The sequence below is a fragment of the Oncorhynchus nerka genome, linkage group LG9b (genome assembly GCF_034236695.1).
Source record: "Oncorhynchus nerka isolate Pitt River linkage group LG9b, Oner_Uvic_2.0, whole genome shotgun sequence".
Lineage (NCBI taxonomy): Eukaryota > Metazoa > Chordata > Actinopteri > Salmoniformes > Salmonidae > Oncorhynchus > Oncorhynchus nerka.
The window spans coordinates 13,700,084-13,719,704 of NC_088424.1; the positions used below are offsets into that span (position 1 = coordinate 13,700,084).

A 19,621-nucleotide genomic window follows, 5' to 3' on the forward strand; every position below is an offset into this window, starting at 1 on the left:
GTGAAAAATACATCAGCGTTGCAGTTCTTGACACAAACCGGTGTGCCTGGCACCTTCTACCATACCCGGTTCAAAGGCACTGAAATGTTTTGTCTTGCCCATTCACCCTCTGAATGGCACACATACACAATCCATGTCTCAATTGTCCCAAGGCTTAAAAATCCTTCTATAACTTGCCTCCTCCCGTTCATCAACACTGATTGAAGTGGAGTTAACAAGTGACATCAATAAGGGATCATAGCTTTCCCCTGGATTCATGTGGTCAGTCTATGTCACGGAAAGAGCATTCTATGTGAGCTCCGTTCTTCAGGGCAAGCTTCAGTCCCTCTGCGGTCCCTGCTGTCCCCAGGACCCTCAGACCCAAGGCCACCTGACACGCTGCACACCCCCACCTGACAGATACACACCACCAAGTAGACGTCACAAACGCTGAGCCGTATTTAATCAACCCCACCTAAAAAACCTGTCGTGCAATAAAGGTAATTTGAATTAATTTGATCTTCATGAATCAAAATGAAAAACAAAATATACAAAAAAAGGCTACTTGTGGTTCATCAGTCTATATTCTTAGGTAGTGCTGGATGCAAAATGTTTCTTAACTACACTCGCATCACATTCCGCATGAGAATACCATCAGTAATCATAATGTAACAGGGATGGATGGAGAAGTTCAGCACCTGTAAGTTGGACCCCATCTCCAACAGCCTCCACAACCCCGGACACATCAGTTCCTGGAGTGTAGGGCAGGCTGGGCTTCCTGGTGTAGGTCCCAGAGCATGTGTTGGTCTCCATTGGGTTCTCTCCACACACATGGATCAGTACCTGGAGAACACACAGGCTGTTTCATGAGAACCAGACAGAACTACATTCAACTAACATAATACAAAATATAAAACAGCTACAGGTAGACGTGCAATAGCTAACCATGCAATGTATTTATTGTACTTTAGCAAAAGTAATAGCAAGTTCAAGTTTTTGAATGATTTTATTTGCTGGTTTCTGATCAGAATTTGGCGCAGGTATGTACTGTAGCAGTTTCCAAACCGAAGGTCCTCCAAATTTACTCACTCACTTGAATGGCTCTCGTTAACTTGGATGTTGTAATCTGCAAACAAATAGAGTAGTCTTTGTAAATCACGTTAAATGCAGAACGCTGGCAAGCAGCAGTAGAAGACACACGAGTGACTTGTGGTCTTTGGACAGTGGCATTAGCTAGCAAGTAAGCCATTTCTTGTTACCTAGCCAGCTAACTTCATTACTTCAGCAGGACGTTTGAGTAGAAACACCATAATGTGTCTAAATACAACTAGCATAAACATATATCAAGGCAATGATAAGGTATGTCGAAACGGACTAATTCATGAGAGAAGTTGTAAGTGGCTGTCCTCCCCTCTGTTGCCTCACGGTGGCGACAGCAGGTCATTTTTAAACATCCGCGTTTGACCACAGATGATCCATTATATTAACCAGATATGAGAACAAGATTTCCACTAGTCAGCCACAAAGTCCAAATTGGCTCTATTTAACATTCATCAAAACAAACATTTTTGGTTTTAATATAAGGTTAGCGGTGTGGTTAAGATCAGGGTTAGGTTTAAAATCACATTTTAAGAAGAACTCTACGCTTGGTGAGCAAAAAAAAACAGTTGCTGGAGAAGACAGATTTTGGGCCCAGCTATCCCTCTCGCTTTACCTCTTCCTCTCTGATTTGACTGATCAGCATTTGACTCTATCGGCAACCGTAAAACGCCTTTTTCATTTGATAAACATAACAAATCAAATCAAATTTATTTATATAGCCCTTCGTACATCAGCTGATATCTCAAAGTGCTGTACAGAAACCCAGCCTAAAACCCCAAACAGCAAACAATGCAGGTGTAAAAGCACGGTGGCTAGGAAAAACTCCCTAGAAAGGCCAAAACCTAGGAAGAAACCTAGAGAGGAACCAGGCTATGTGGGGTGGCCAGTCCTCTTCTGGCTGTGCCGGGTAGAGATTATAACAGAACATGACCAAGATGTTCAAATGTTCATAAATGACCAGCATGGTCGAATAATAATAAGGCAGAACAGTTGAAACTGGAGCAGCAGCACAGTCAGGTGGACTGGGGACAGCAAGGAGTCATCATGTCAGGTAGTCCTGGGGCACGGTCCTAGGGCTCAGGTCCTCCGAGAGAGAGAAAGAAAGAGAGAATTAGAGAGAGCATATGTGGGGTGGCCAGTCCTCTTCTGGCTGTGCCGGGTGGAGATTATAACAGAACGTGGCCAAGATGTTCAAATGTTCATAAATGACCAGCATGGTTGAATAATAGTAAGGCAGAACAGTTGAAACTGGAGCAGCAGCATGGCCAGGTGGACTGGGGACAGCAAGGAGTCATCATGTCAGGTAGTCCTGGGGCATGGTCCTAGGGCTCAGGTCCTCCGAGAGAGAGAAAGAAAGAGAGAAGGAGAGAATTAGAGAACGCACACTTAGATTCACACAGGACACCGAATAGGACAGGAGAAGTACTCCAGATATAACAAACTGACCCTAGCCCCCCGACACATAAACTACTGCAGCATAAATACTGGAGGCTGAGACAGGAGGGGTCAGGAGACACTGTGGCCCCATCCGAGGACACCCCCGGACAGGGCCAAACAGGAAGGATATAACCCCACCCACTTTTCCAAAGCACAGCCCCCACACCACTAGAGGGATATCTTCATTTTATTCAAAACATTTAGGCAAGCATGCTTGCTTACTAAATGCAAAACGCTGTATATTATAGATGATACAGAGTAATTTACTCTCAAAATCTGTCTGTTAGCTAAAATGGAAAATACATGTATCCAATGGAAGAAACAATGTCTAAACAACATAACTTAGAAAGAAAGGAGGACATCTCACATATTGTTTCTGCCATAAACAACTCAGCCTATTATTTCACCACCAGCTCCTGTTCTGGAAGGATTCTTCTCATAGATGGGGTGAGGTTTTTGCTAGCTTTTGTATGATTCCAGTCACTAAATGCCTGCTGCAGTTATCTATCTAACTAGTATACCATTGTAAGCTAGTTAGATAGTGAGATAGCTAGCCTACTGTCATCCATTACGTTATTCAGATAGCTAGCTACTATGCAAGTCATAGCTACAATGGTGAATCATCCTATTCCTGTGGTGTCTGTCTATTTATCATCTATCCGTCCCAGGTGTTAGACACTCCAGATGTGCAGAAACTGAACTGTCCCTGGCTTTTCATCACACCAAGAAATGTCATATGGGCGATTTGATGTCTGATTTGGAGATGTCATATGAAGATACTGTGTTGAAGTTTGAAGTTTTGTATTCATGTCCAATGTAGACAGCTTGAAGATACACAGCTTCTGGTTGGAGTTAAAGAACCCTCCTGCTCTCTAGTTCTCATTGAAAACACCAGAAGAAAATATCAGACTCTCCAGACTAGTTTACAACATGTTGCAGTTGGCTCTGTATAGCTTGCTTGTATTAAAACTACTGTACCACGAACTGTGCATGCAATGTGTTGGCTGAAGAACACAGCAGTGATAGTTAATGTAAACTGATGTTTATTTTACAGCATTCTTTGGCAATAAACTCTGGCTTTAGAAACTCTGGATTGACTGTAGACAAGAAGGGCAAAATCATAACGGTTTGTAATTGAGTTTACGTTTTTCAATTATTCTTCTGTAATGAAGTGCTTTACTGAAATGCTTGTGTAACATGAGTTGTTTGTTTTATTCTGTGTGCATTCTCCACAGGATATTTCTCTAGGCAGTCCGAAGTACCCATGGTCTGGTGGTTCCACTGAGCCACAAAGGACAGGTCCTGGTGAAGGAGGACTACATCTACTTCCTGGTGGAAGTAGCCAATCAGAAAATGGAGGAAAATGTCAAACAAATTGAGAGGTAAATTGTCCATGACCAATTACAGCAGCTAGCTCCATATCATTGTGTCTAAAATGATGATCAAAGTTTAGTTCATGACTTGATTTACAAAAAGCGCTCACAATTTATTGGAATTTAAATAATCTCAGACCTCAACTCTTGAGCTTACGATTCGCTATAGAAAAAGTTTTTCATGCGTCAACAGGTTCTACGAGTGGCTACAGTCTGCTTTGCAACCAGCTGAACCTCAAAGCCCAAGTAGACAGGAGACGGAGGAGAAATCTGTTTACAAGCAATGGAGGAAAAGAGGACAGACAAACGTTTAAACAGACACTCAGACAGACGCTTGCCAAGACAACAGAGACATTAATCCAGTTGAGCTTGAGGACTGCTTGGGGAGTATCTGTTCACATAGACAAATCAAATCAAATACATTTGTATTTGTCACGTGCTTCGTCAACAACGGGTGTAGACACAACAGTGAAATGCTTACTTACGGGCCCTTCCCAACAATGCAGAGAGGGAGAGAAAATAGAGAAATAATAGAAAAGTAATAATTCAAGCAATAATAAATACATAATGAGTAATAATATCTTGGCTATATACACTGGATACCAGTCCCAAGTTGATGTGCAGGGGTACAAGGTAATTAAGGAAGATAAGTACATATACAGTGCATTCGGAAAGTATTCAGACCCCTTGACTTTTTCCACATTTTGTTTCATTACAGCCTTATTCTAAAATTGATTAAATTGTTTTTCCCCCGTCAATCTTTTTTATTTTTATTTTTTTATTTCACCTTTATTTAACCAGGTAGGCAAGTTGAGAACAAGTTCTCATTTACAATTGCGACCTGGCCAAGATAAAGCAAAGCAGTTCGACACATACAACAACACAGAGTTACACATGGAGTAAAAAAAACATACAGTCAATAATGCAGTAGAAAAATAAGTCTATATACAATGTGAGCAAGTGAGGTGAGATAAGGGAGGTAAAGGCAAAAAAGGCCATGGTGGCGAAGTAAATACAATATAGCAAGTAAAACACTGGAATGGTTGATTTGTAGTGGAAAAATGTGCAAAGTAGAGATAGAAATAACATGGATTATTTTGCGACATTGCTTATGTTTAGTAAACCTACAGTACCAATCAAAAGTGGAATCGTATGGAATCATGTAGTAACCAAAAAAGTGATAAACAAATCAAAATATATTCTTCAAAGTAGCCACCCTTTGCATTGATGACAGCTTTGCACACTCTTGGCATTCTCTCAACCAGCTTGATGAGTTAGTCACCTGGAATGCATTTAAATTAACAGGTGTGCCTTGTTAAAAGTTAATTTGTGGAATTTATTTCCTTTTTAATGCGTTTGAGCCAGTCAGTTGTGTTGTGAGAAGGTAGGGCTGGTATACAGAATATAGCCCTATTTGGTCCATATTATGGCAAGAACAGCTCAAATAAGCAAAGAGAAACGGCAGTCCATCATTACTTTAAGACATGACAGTTAGTCAATTTCAAGAACTTTCTTCAAGTGCAGTCGCAAAAAAAAGTGCTATGATTGAAACTGGCTCTCATGAGGACCGCCACAGGAAAGGAAGACCGAGAGTTACCTCTGCTGCAGAGGATAAGTTCGTAAGAGTTACCAGCCTCAGATTTCAGCCCAAATAAATGCTTCACAGAGTTAAAGTAACAGACACATTTCAACATCAACTGTTCAGAGCATACTGTGTGAATCAGGTCTTCATGGTTGAATTGCTGCAAAGAAACCACTACTAAAGGACACCGATAATAAGAAGAGACGTGAAGGCCTGAAATACGAGCAATGGACATTAGACCAGTGGAAATCTGTCTGTTTGTGTGATGAGTCCACATGTTAGATTTTTGGTTCCAACCGCCGTGTCTTTGTGAGACGCAGAGTAGGTGAACGGATGATCTCTGCATGTGTGGTTCCCACCATGAAGCATGAAGGAGGAGGTGTGATTGTGTGGGGGTGCTTTACTGGTGACACTGTTCGTGATTTATTTAGAATTCAAGGCACACTTAACCAGCATGGCTACCACAGCATTCTACAGCGATACACCGTCCCATCTGGTTTGCACTTAGTGTGACTATAATTGGTTTTTCAACCGGACAATGACCCAACACACCTCCAGGCTGTGTAACGATTATTTGACCAAGAAGGAGAGTGATGGAGTGCTGTATCAGATAACCTGGCCTCCACAATCACCCAACCTCAACCCAATTGAGATGGTTTGGGATGACTTGGACCGCAGACTGAAGGAAAAGCAGCCAACAAGTACTCAGCATATGTGGGAACTCTTTCAAGACTGTTGGGAAGGAATTCCAGCTGAAGCTGGTTGAGAGAATGCCAGGAGTGTGCAAAGCTGTCATAAAAGCAAAGGGTGGCTACTTTGAAGAATCTCAAATATATTTTGATTTGTTTGACACTTTTTTGGTTACTACATGATTCTATATGTGTTATTTTGTGTTATGTGTTATGTCTTCACTATTATTCTACAGTGTAGAAAATAGTACAAATAAAGAAAAGCCCTTGAATGGGTAGGTGTGTCCAAACCTTTGACTGGCATTGTAAGTATTCAGACCCTTTACTCAGTACTTTGTTGAAGCACCTTTGGCTTCTCTGCAGATCCTCCCAAGCTCTGTCAGGTTGGATGGGGAGTGTCGCTGCACAGCTATTTTCAGGTCTCTCCAGAGATGTTTGATCGGGTTCAAGTCCGGGCTCTGGCTGGGCCACTCAATGACATTCAGAGACTTGTCCCAGAGCCACTCCTGCGTTGTCTTGGCTGTGTACTTAGGGTCGTTGTCCTTTTGGAAGGTGAGTCTTTGTCTCAGTCTGAGGTCCTGAGCGCTCTGGAGCAGGTTTTCATCAAGGACCTCTTGGTACTTTGCTCCGTTCATCTTTCCCTCGATCCTGACTAGTCTCTCAGTCTCTGCCGCTGAAAAACAAAGTCAAATACTTTCAGAAGGCACTGTACCTAGTGATAAAGTGACAAGGCAACAGGATAGAAAATAACTAGTAGCAGCAGTGTATGTGATGAGTCAACAAAGTGTCTATGCAGATAGTCCGGGTAGCTATTTAGCAGTCTTATGGCTGTTCAGGGTTCTGTTGGTTCCAGACTTGGTGCATCAGTACTTTAGAACTTTTTGAGGGTCTGAGGACCAACGCCAAATCTTTTCAACCTCGGAACAGGGTTGTTCAGAGATAATCGTTGGTCCCCATAATCATTAGGAAAACACTGGTCTTCTGGAAGACACTCTGTAAAGCTAGTCTAGACAGAATAAAGAGTGGAGTGTATTCAACTGTGGTGTTATTAATGGACTAAAGCAGAAGGAGGTTTAAAGATCCACCAACCACACACACATCATTGTAAATATAGTACAAGGTCAATCAAACATAGCCTTAGGACAAAGCATGGAGTGCATCCATATTTGTCCTTTAAGTAAATATACTGTAACTCTAATCTCTTCCACTAACCTCATTGCAACTCCCCTCCAAGTCTCCGACCACTACCTTGTATCCTTTTCCCTCTCGCTCTCATCCAACACTTCCCACACTGCCCCTACTCGGATGGTATCGCGCCGTCCCAACCTTCGCTCTCTCTCCCCCGCTACTCTCTCCTCTTCCATCCTATCATCTCTTCCCTCTGCTCAAACCTTCTCCAACCTATCTCCTGATTCTGCCTCCTCAACCCTCCTCTCCTCCCTTTCTGCATCCTTTGACTCTCTATGTCCCCTATCCTCCAGGCCGGCTCGGTCCTCCCCTCCCGCTCCGTGGCTCGACGACTCATTGCGAGCTCACAGAACAGGGCTCCGGGCAGCCGAGCGGAAATGGAGGAAAATCGCCTCCCTGCGGACCTGACATCCTTTCACTCCCTCCTCTCTACATTTTCCTCTTCTCTCTCTGCTGCTAAAGCCACTTTCTACCACTCTAAATTCCAAGCATCTGCCTCTAACCCTAGGAAGCTCTTTGCAACCTTCTCCTCCCTCCTGAATCCTCCTCCCCCTCCCCCTCCTTCCTCTCTGCAGATGACTTCGTCAACCATTTTGAAAAGAAGGTCGACGACATCCGATCCTCGTTTGCTAAGTCAAACGACACCACTGGTTCTGCTCACACTGCCCTACCCTGTGCTCTGACCTCTTTCTCCCCTCTCTCTCCAGATGAAATCTCGCGTCTTGTGACGGCCGGCCGCCCAACAACCTGCCCGCTTGACCCTATCCCCTCCTCTCTTCTCCAGACCATTTCCGGAGACCTTCTCCCTTACCTCACCTCGCTCATCAACTCATCCCTGACCGCTGGCTACGTCCCTTCCGTCTTCAAGAGAGCGAGAGTTGCACCCCTTCTGAAAAAACCTACACTCGATCCCTCCGATGTCAACAACTACAGACCAGTATCCCTTCTTTCTTTTCTCTCCAAAACTCTTGAACGTGCCGTCCTTGGCCAGCTCTCCCGCTATCTCTCTCAGAATGACCTTCTTGATCCAAATCAGTCAGGTTTCAAGACTAGTCATTCAACTGAGACTGCTCTTCTCTGTATCACGGAGGCGCTCCGCACTGCTAAAGCTAACTCTCTCTCCTCTGCTCTCATCCTTCTAGACCTATCGGCTGCCTTCGATACTGTGAACCATCAGATCCTCCTCTCCACCCTCTCCGAGTTGGGCATCTCCGGCGCGGCCCACGCTTGGATTGCGTCCTACCTGACAGGTCGCTCCTACCAGGTGGCGTGGCGAGAATCCGTCTCCACACCACCTGCTCTCACCACTGGTGTCCCCCAGGGCTCTGTTCTAGGCCCTCTCCTATTCTCGCTATACACCAAGTCACTTGGCTCTGTCATAACCTCACATGGTCTCTCCTATCATTGCTATGCAGACGACACACAATTAATCTTCTCCTTTCCCCCTTCTGATGACCAGGTGGCGAATCGCATATCTGCATGTCTGGCAGACATATCAGTGTGGATGACGGATCACCACCTCAAGCTGAACCTCGGCAAGACGGAGCTGCTCTTCCTCCCGGGAAGGACTGCCCGTTCCATGATCTCGCCATCACGGTTGACAACTCCATTGTGTCCTCCTCCCAGAGCGCTAAGAACCTTGGCGTGATCCTGGACAACACCCTGTCGTTCTCAACTAACATCAAGGTGGTGGCCCGTTCCTGTAGGTTCATGCTCTACAACATCCGCAGAGTACGACCCTGCCTCACACAGGAAGCGGCGCAGGTCCTAATCCAGGCACTTGTCATCTCCAGTCTGGATTACTGCAACTCGCTGTTGGCTGGGCTCCCTGCCTGTGCCATTAAACCCCTACAACTCATCCAGAACGCCGCAGCCCGTCTGGTGTTCAACCTTCCCAAGTTCTCTCACGTCACCCCGCTCCTCCGCTCTCTCCACTGGCTTCCAGTTGAAGCTCGCATCCGCTACAAGACCATGGTGCTTGCCTACGGAGCTGTGAGGGGAACGGCACCTCAGTACCTCCAGGCTCTGATCAGGCCCTACACCCAAACAAGGGCACTGCGTTCATCCACCTCTGGCCTGCTCGCCTCCCTACCACTGAGGAAGTACAGTTCCCGCTCAGCCCAGTCAAAACTGTTCGCTGCTCTGGCCCCCCAATGGTGGAACAAACTCCCTCACGACGCCAGGACAGCGGAGTCAATCACCACCTTCCGGAGACACCTGAAACCCCACCTCTTTAAGGAATACCTAGGATAGGATAAAGTAATCCCTCTCACCCCCTTAAAAGATTTAGATGCACTACTGTTCCACTGGATGTCATAAGGTGAATGCACCAATTTGTAAGTCGCTCTGGATAAGAGCGTCTGCTAAATGACTTAAATGTAAATGTAAATGTAAAGACTCTACCTCCCTTTGTTTTTGATGACTGGCGCCTGTGTAACATAAAAACAAAGTGCGCGTTTGCGTTTGCCTCCCGTGCAACTCCCTCCAGTCTGTTTCAGTTTAATCCACCATCATTGTCTCAAAGTGCACAGAAGAACATACACACACAAGCATACGTACACCCATGTGTGTATGTAGTTGAGCTTTCTATTTGAGTACAAAGTTAGCCGCTCTCTGTGTCTTTGCCTGTGAAGAGAGAGAGGAGATTTAGTACTACAGGGTAATCCATCAACAGACCACCGAGCACCTTTTTCATGTCTGACAGTTGCTCTGATGGGGATATGGCGTGTGGTTAAGAGCCCATTTCCTGAGGATTAGTATCCAGTCAGTCAGGTTCTGTCCAGGCCCGGTTGGTTCCTGCTGCACTCATGCCTCATTAGGGAGACCCGCCTCATTAACCAGGAAGAACTGCACCGGCTCTACTCTGAACCACCAGGAGGCCCAGCTTCATGCCCAGGGTTTCCCCTGGTGTTACACTGTCCATAGGCCTCCTTGTCTGGCTCGGTTGCCCGCCTGTCTGTCTAAGATGATTTTGTCTTCACTTGGTTTCAATAGAACATTTCTATGTCCGAGGCAGTTCAGTGTTTCACCTACTATTCGGAATAAATTTGCCTTCTGAAAATGTGCTTTTCGCTACTCTGGAGAGAATTGTACGGAGCACACTGCAGTTTGGTTCCATGTTTGGATTTGACCCGAAGAGTAGACTAGAGATGCTTTTTTATCTGCATGCCGCAGTATAAACACAGCTGGTCACAAACCTCAAGGTGAATAAGACAAATAACTTAATATTGTAGAGACACCTGCATGCACACATCATTATTTTGCATGCACCCTTCACTATTAACAGGCTTATAGGGCCAGGGTGGCTCCTTGCGAGAGATTAGGATTGGCAGTGTGTCTTTAGGCTGGGGGGGGGTTGGGGGTTGGTTGAGGGTTTTGAGGAGGGCATACGACCTCTGCAATCAGTGGTGAATTGGGAGTCCTGTCTGATTGTCAAGTGGGCTATTCTGCTACTGATTAGTAACTAGGGTCCTTCACCTGATTGGATGGCTGGACGTCCCCTCAGTGTCTGATTGGATAGCTGGGTGTGCTCCTCAGTCACTCCAAGTAATTATTGCGATTACTGTCAATCTGACCTTAGTTGGACAATCTACTCCCCTTCACTGTGATAAACTGGCACACATAGAACAGAGGGCAAATTGCCTGGTACTTTAAAGGGCATGTAGAATTATCATTGCTCCTTCCATACACACACCAGAAATGAGCTTTCATTTCAATATCACAGGTGAAGGTTTCCCAAATGAAAAAAGACTACAGTTTACTATAGAATACTCTAGTACTTACTATAGAATTCTGTAGTAAACTGTCGTGTACTATAGAGTACTATACTACACACTGTAGTATCATCAATCGTGTAGTGCTTGCTACAGAATTTTGTAGTATACTATACCACTCACTGTAGTATCTCTTGATCATATGTAGTACTTACGATAGAATGTTATAGTATACTGTAGAATACTACCGTATTTAATTTGCATATGCCAAGCCCATTCCCCTCCCCCACATGCCAAGTCAAATTAAATGTTATTGGTCACATACACATGGTTAGCAGATGTTATTGTGAGTGTAGCGAAATGCTTGTGCTTCTAGTTCCGACAGTGCAGTAATATCTAACAAGTAATTAACAATTCCAACTACCTAATACACACAAATCTAAGTAAAGGAATGGAATAAGAATATATACATACAATTATATGGAGGAGAAATGACAGAGTGGCATAGGCAAGATGCGATAGATGGTATAAAATACAGTATATACATATGAGATGAGTCATGCAAGATATGTAAACATTATTAAAGTGGCATTATTAAAGTGACTAGTGATCCATTTATTAAAGTGGCCAATGATTTCAAGTCTGTATGTATGCTGCAGCCTCTGGGTGTTAGTGATGGCTGTTTAACAGTCTGATGGCCTAGAAGCTGTTTTTCAGTCTCTCGGTCCAAGCTTTGATGCAACTGTACTGACCTCGCCTTCTGGATAGTAGTGGGGTGAACAGGCAGTGGCTCGGGTGGTTGTTGTCCTTGATGATCTTTTTGGCCTTCCTGTGGCATCGGGTGCTGTAGTTGTCCTGGAGGTCAGGTAGTGGACAGTTCCTAACTACAATTTCTGGATTTTTTGGTTGTTGTTGTATTTCTCCAGTAGGTTTCCTGGAAGGGAAAGCCTCCACGTCTTTGACAAAGATAATAAAACTAAAACAAAACACTACAGTGAAAACTATAGTATACTATAGTTTTTTCATGTGGGTTATGTGAAAGGTTTAAACTTTTTGAGAAGATTGATACAAGTAAATCGAGCAGCTGATGGTCAAACAATGGATACTCCTAGGCTTGGCATCAGGACTCTGTGGATCTCATCCAAGGTCAACTCTGGAACACTATAAGGTCATAACTTGTGTTCTGAGTCAATCCTGTTTGTGAAGAAATGTTGTGAGTGGGTTTGGCTTTCCCAGCTTCCCAAAACATGTCCACAAACAACCTCGAACGTGGAGGATATGCCTTGTTTTTTGTTTTGGGAACAGCCATCAAGTCTAATCTCTTAAGGATGAGGGTGGTGTTTGAGTGTGTGTGTTGTTGAAGGGTTGTTGTCATCCTCCTTGGGGCAGATTGTTTGGCCACCTTGTCCTGTTGCACCAGCCTCTACACAGGCTCCCCCCTAGATCTGTATCTTTATACGGCCTATCAGGGCTAAGAGAGATGGCTATATCCCTTATCTGTGAGGGTTCCTCAGTGGCAGCATTTCAGAGGGTCAAGGTTATGGTGAGAATCACTAGTCGCTATACCACAGTTCTAGGATCAGATTACCCAACCCCATTCCTAAATGTATCTGACCCTAGTATCAGAGGTTGGGGGCAACTTCTTCTACCTACTTTGTTTATAGCTCAGTCCCTTCTAGACAGAACCACCCTCCACGCTGCCTGCCTGGAGTTGTTGTCACCTGACCCAAACAGGAAGTGTCTCTCGTTTGATCCTGACAACTCTGACATTCATGAATTTCCTACGTGGCCCGTGGTGGTCCCTCCACCTCAAAACTTACAGTACAGCTACCAGCAGCAGTTTACAATTACACCCATGTCTGAGGTAGGGTGGACGGGAGTGTGAGGAAGGGGGGGCCTGGTTCCACGGGGAAAGTATAATAACTCCACTCTGGCTTTCATCTCAGCCGCACAATTGGCTATCGAGAAGCAGCGCGAACCTAAGGTCCCTGACTTGCCCGGCTGCACCACCGGAGAAACGGACGGAAAATAAAATAAACAGTTGTACTCTGGGTACTGTATCATTATCACAACAAAGCGAAGGGGCGGGGAGCCCTGAAATCGGAGGACGGGCACATCTGGAGTGCATTAATCAGCCGGTGAATGACGGATGCATTCTATTCTGCCGGCCGACACATGCAGGGCCGGCTGCAAGTCACTTGTGACTAGTGGAAATTACATCATCAGGATGAATTCGCCTTATTCTGGGTTTTAGGACTCATTTGGGTTGAGGGTGGCCCATCAGAGCCCTGAATAATCACATGCTGTCCACTGCAGGCATGGCTATTAGTTACCTTGCCTAAATTGCTTCCATTTAGTACAGTGGCCTCCAAAGTGGTGGTCGGCCTTCAGTAAAGTAGGAAATAGTTTACTGGAATGGTATATGTCTAGATGAGAATAGATCATCCATTTCTTTAACTTGATGTCTGCAGGTATTTAAGTTTCACATTTGAGCCATTTAGCAAACAGTCTTTGATAGCAACTTACAGGAGCTATTAGGGTTAAGTGCCTTGTTCAAGGGCACATTAACAGATTTTTAAACCTAGTCAGGTCAGGGATTTGAACCAGCAACCTTTTGGTTACTGGCCCAACACGCTTAACAACTAGGTTACCTGACTAGCCTCCTGCATGCATCTATGCAAGTGGCATCACACAGTAGAGTATTTAGTAATGTGCCGTAATAACGTAGCCTGTTACTGACTGTTCTTAAGGTATTCTTCACAACCTGTTTGGTCAAATCATAACCTGTGGACTTCTGTCTCGATCAGACCCCTAGACATTTTACCATCTCCTCCACTCCTCCCCCTCTCCTGAAGTGTGGCGTGCTCCCTGTTTGCCGGTGGGCCGGCTGCAATTAGTCAGATCCCCTATAATTTCCTGGAGCCCTCTGAAGTGGTCGATGGGGGGGACAAGGGGATGGAGAGGGGCCGGCGGAGAAGGAGGAATTCAATTTTGATAAACTCCCATATCTATTGGGTGAAATACCACAGTGTGCCATCATAGCAGCAAGATGTGTGACCTGTTGCCACAAGAAAAGAGCAATCTGTAAAGAACAAACACAACCCGTATTTATGTTTATTTATTTTCTCTTTTGTACTATTTGCACATCATTATAATATTGTACAGAGTCAGAATATGACATTTGAAATGTGTCTTTTCCTTTGAAACTTGGGAGTGTAATGTTTGCTGTTTATTTCACTTTTGTTTATTATCTATTTCACTTGCTTCAGCAATGTAAACATGTGTTTCCCATGCCAATAAAGACCTTTGAATTAAATGGAATAGAAGGATGAAGAGGGTACAAAGAGGAGAAGAGAAGAGGGCAGCTGAGCTGACCCTGTCTCCATTTGCCTTCATTTAGAGAGGCCTAAAGGAAGCAATTACATGGGAAGTAGAGAGATGGATGTGGAAAACCAATCAACGGCGAGTTGGCCATTATCAACAACTCTTGACCTGATCAGAGCTATCAAGAAGGTAGACCATTACAATATGAGGTCAGAGGTTGGGTTAGCCTATGCTCATTTGTGAACTAATATTTATACAATATCGTACATAGATTCATAAAAAAAACATCCTATATAATGCTACCTTTTAGTGAAATTATCTGAAATGAACTGTAAAAATTGTCCAATAGAATTCAGGGTAATTAATGCTCTATATAAAAATGTAAAATATTCCCAACTTGTGAATTCAGTCCTGGTAAACTAAACAAACAACTGCAGTAGGGGAGAGTGGGGTAAGTTGAGACATTTTTTACATTCAACATCACACCGTCAAGGGAAACAAAGATATCTACATATACAGTATTTCAGGATATTGTGTGTCCCTGGAAATACTCAGGTTTCATGTCAACATAACCGTTTTGAAAACAGCTAGTCCAAAAAAGGGACAGTTTGGCACAACTTACCCGGGTATGGGGTAAGTTGAGCACGTGACCGGTGAAGTTAAGCCGCATATACATTTCTGTACTGAATGAAAATTGACTTAAACGACATCCACATTTTTACTATTAGCCCACACGCTACAAGGATGAACTTTCATGCTGGGTTTAGGACCTCATATTGAAGCTTATAGAGACCCTAAATGATGTATAGAACAATCTAAAAATGATTTGTTTTTTTGGACTCCATGTGGCTTATTCCTTCACAGACTCTATGAAATGATGGGTGGCTCAACTTACCCCACCCTCAGGGGGCAGCTTCGAGGTCACTTTTTGACATGTCTTGCTGCTGGTGTTGGTAAGGTCTGACAACAGGACGGTGGGTGTGTACATACACAGGTGGGGGGACACATGGTCTCTGTCACGTTCTGAGCTTAGTTCCTTTGTTTTGTCTTTGTTTTAGTATGGTCAGGGCGTGAGTTGGGGTGGGCAGTCTGTTTGTTTTTCTATGTTGGTTTCTGTGTTCGGACTAGTATGGTTCTCAATCAGAGGCAGGTGTCGTTAGTTGTCTCTGATTGAGAATCATGCTTAGGTAGCCTGGTTTCACTTTTGAGTTGTGGGTGTTTATTTTCCGTGTTTGTGTGGCACACACACGGGACTGGTTTGTTTGTTTCACGTTGTTTGTTTTGTATTTTGTAGTGTTCCGTTTTTCTTATTAAATTATGGACACTTACCACGCTGCAAATTGGTCCGATCTGTCTTACTCCGCATCAGAGGAAGACGACGAACATTACAGTCTCTCTCTCTCTCTCCTAAACTTGCTCGTATGGAGCAGGGCACATTTCCTGTCGGTCAGGGCGACGTATCCTCCCGACTCTCTCATCGTAGGTGCAGGTCTACTTTCCAATGTGGGGGGGGGTTGTACTATCTCTATGGAGTGGAGACTGCACCCCTCGGACCAGTTCGGTAGGGCCGACGTAGATCTTTACGCTCGCAAGAAAATGAGCATTGTCGTCGGTTCATCTCAATGAGGGATCTGGGCGCTCCGTTGGGAGCAGATGTTTTGGCGTATCAGTGGCCTTGGACCCTGCTTTATGCGTTTGCTCCAGTGGACCTGATTCAGGCCACCATGGAGAGGGTCCATCATGGTCTGTTGTTGATTCTGGTGGCTCCCCATTGGCCCTGACAACCTTGGTTCTGAGAGATCAACAGTGGAGGGTTCCGTGTCATTGGGATCTATTGTACCAGGTGCACGGGAGAGTTTGGCACCCACGACGACAGATATAAGATCTGTGGGTTTGGCTCCTGAAAGGTTCCATTTGATGACAGGGGTTTACAACTATACAGTCAGCGCATGTGCCCTCTACGAGAGGGTTGTATACATTTAAAGTGGTGTGCGTTAAAGGGTTGGTGTCAGGTTTAACTTGTGACACCCCATCCCGGATCCGGGAGCGTAATCATCGACTGACACTAATTAGCATAACGCAACGGACATAAATATTACTAGAAAATATTCCTATTCATGAAAATCACAAGTGAAATATATTGAGACACAGCTTAGCCTTTTGTTAATCACCCTGTCATCTCAGATTTTCAAAATATGCTTTACAGCCAAAGCAAGACAAGCATGTGTAAGTTTATTGATAGCCTAGCATAGCATTATGTCCAGCTAGCAGGTCACGAAAATCAGAAAAGCAATCAAATTAAATCGTTTACCTTTGATGAGCTTCGGATGTTTTCACTCACGAGACTCCCAGTTAGATAGCCAATGTTCCTTTTTTCCAAAAATACTATTTTTGTAGGCGAAATAGCTCCGTTTGTTCTTCACGTTTGGCTGAGAAATCGAGCGCAAATTTCGGTCACGACAACGCTGGAAAATATTCCAAATTAGCTCCATAATATCGACAGAAACATGGAAAATGTTGTTTATAATCAATCCTCAAGGTGTTTTTCAAATATCTATTCGATAATATATCCACTGGGACAATTAGATTTTCAGTAGGACCGATTGGAAAAATGGCTACCTCTGTATTTTACACGAGAATCACTCTGAGAGCCATCAGTTGACCACTTACACAATGTAGCCACTTAGGGGTATTCTTCAACATAAAGGCGTAAAACTAAGTCACAATGCTGTAGACACCTTGGGGAATACGTAGAAAAAGTAATCTGGTTGATAGCCCATTCACTGCTCAATAGGGACGCATTGGAACGCAGAGCTTTCAAAACATGAGGCACTTCCGGATTGGATTTTTCTCAGGCTTTCGCCTGCAATATCAGTTCTGTTATACTCAGACAATATTTTTACAGTTTTGGAAACTTTAGAGTGTTTTCTATCCTAAGCTGTCAATTATATGCATATTCTAGCATCTTGTCCTGACAAAATATCCTGTTTATTTTGGGAACGTTATTTTTCCAAAAATGAAAATACTGCCCCCTAGTCACAAGGGGAGTTTCTCCTTTTCAGAGCTCTTTAGTGAACGTTTTGATTTTCTTGCAAGAGCTTTTTGAGCATAGCCTTTCTTTTTCAACATTGAAGGTTTATATGGCAGCCATCTCTGTGTATCATGTAGGGATTGACGGCTCTACCCCAAAGTCTCATCTTTTGGTGGTGCGGTTCCTGAAAGGTGTGCGTCGGCTCAGATCAGTGTGTAAGCCCATGGCACTGACCTGGGACCTAGCTTTGGTTCTGGACACTCTCTGTGAGCCTCCGTTTGAACCATTGGAGTCTGTGGACCTGAAGGTCCTTTCCTACAAGACTTCCCTGCTCATGGCCTTGGCATCAGCCAAACGCGTTGGGGATCTCCAATGAGCTATCAGTACACCCTTCCTGTTTCTAGTTTGCGCCTGACGACTCCAAAGGGATGTTACGTCCTAATGCATATTTTTCTCCCAAGGCTATGCCTATGTCTTACAGGTCCCGGGGGGTTGTTATTTTTCTCGCCTCCTCCGTTTTCTGCCTTACGCACTTATATGGATAGGACCAAGGATATCCACGTTTGTGACCAGCGTTTTGTCTGTTTCGCTAATCCAGCTCAGGGTAGGATGCTTTCTAGGCAGCGTCTTTCTGATAGGATTGTGGAGGGTATCACCCTGGCAAATGACAGCAAAGGACAAGGGTTGCATAGCGGGTTGCCTAGCGGTATGCATGCTCACTCCACTAGGGGTGTGGTGGCTTCTTGGGTATTGTTCAGGGGCATGATGATTGGTGATATCTGTGCTGCAGTGAGTTGGGGTTCCGCACATACTGTACCTTCATGAGGTTTTATCGCTTGGATGTAACTGCTCCCAATATGGCTCATAGTGTTCTTATAGCTGGGTCTAGGAGTGGGTGTTAGGAAGCTCGCTGGTTGTGCATTTATTTGGGTTACCACAGTGGGTGTGAGCCTTGGGCTGCTGCTGCCCGTAAAGTGTGCGTTATAAGGGTTACCACAGTTTCCTGTGAGTTTGAGCCCTGGGCTGCAATGGCAGCACGTGAGTACAGTTTCCAGGTTACTGCAGGTTTCCTTTGGGTCTGAGCTTAAGGCCGTCGTGGTTTATCCATCCTAGTTGATGCTAGACACCGCACATGTGAGCTTTACCAAGTCACGACAGGTTTTTCTGTAGTTTTGGACTTGCAGTTCCTTGTATGAGTTCTGACATTTCAGGCTCGCAAGGTAAATATTGTTCTTGGATGGTCAAGTTGCAACAGGTTCTGGTTCCCTATATGGGGCTCTGACAGTGGTGGAAAAAGTACCCAATTTTATACTTAAGTAAAGATACCTAAATAGAAAATGACTCAAGTAAAAGTGAAAGCCACCCAGTAAAATCATACTTGAGTAAAAGTCAATAAGTATTTGGTTTTAAATATACTTAAGTATCAAAAGTAAAAGTAAGTAATTTCAAATTCATTATATTAAGCAAACAATTTTCTTGTTTTTAAAAATTTACAGATAGCCAGGGGCACAAAGCATTTGGGTTTAGTGAGTCCGCCAGATCAGATGCGGTAGGGATGACCAGGAATTTTCTCTTTAAGTGCATGAATTAGACCATTTTCCTGTTCTGCTGAGCATTCAAAATGTAACAAGTACTTTTGGGTGTCAGGAAAAATATAGAGTATAAAGTACATTATTTTATTTAGGAATGTAGTGGAGTAAAAGTAAAAGTTGTCAAAAATATAAACAGTAAAGTACTATTTTTACGTAAGTACTTTACACCACTTGTCACGCCCTGACCTTGGAGATCCTTTTTATGTCTCTATTTTGGTTTGGTCAGAGCGTGAGTTGGGGTGGGCCTTTCTATGTGTTGTGTTTCTATGATTTTCTATTTCTATGTTTTGGCCGGGTATGGTTCTCAATCAGGGACAGCTGTCTATCGTTGTCTCTGATTGGGAACCATACTTAGGTGCCTTTTTCCCACCTGTCTTGGTGGGAAGTTGACTTTCTTTATGGCACTTTTTTGTTTTGTAGTGTGTATTGTTTTGTTCTGTTCGGCGTCGTTGGTTAATTAAAGAACATGGACGCTCACCACGCTGCACCTTGATCCGCTCCTTTCAACAGCCGTGACACCACTGCTGACAGTTCAGGCTTCTTGGGTATTAGTGTTAGTATTAGTGAAACCCCTTTTTGGAGCCGTTGTAACCCCTTTTTGGAGCCGTTGTA

The 19,621-nt window shown here is 44.2% G+C and overlaps 1 protein-coding gene across 1 annotated transcript; it reads left to right on the plus strand.

Annotated features, from left to right (window-relative positions):
- The first annotated feature begins 2,809 nt into the window (after nt 1-2,809).
- On the plus strand, nt 2,810-17,793 carry LOC115114826 (tRNA-yW synthesizing protein 3 homolog (S. cerevisiae)). Its single transcript, XM_029643322.2, is given in 9 exon segments — nt 2,810-2,855; nt 2,858-2,964; nt 3,186-3,237; nt 3,240-3,312; nt 3,314-3,362; nt 3,572-3,643; nt 3,766-3,899; nt 4,084-4,277; nt 17,555-17,793. Coding segments are annotated over 9 exon segments (966 nt in total).
- The last annotated feature ends 1,828 nt before the right edge of the window (nt 17,794-19,621 follow it).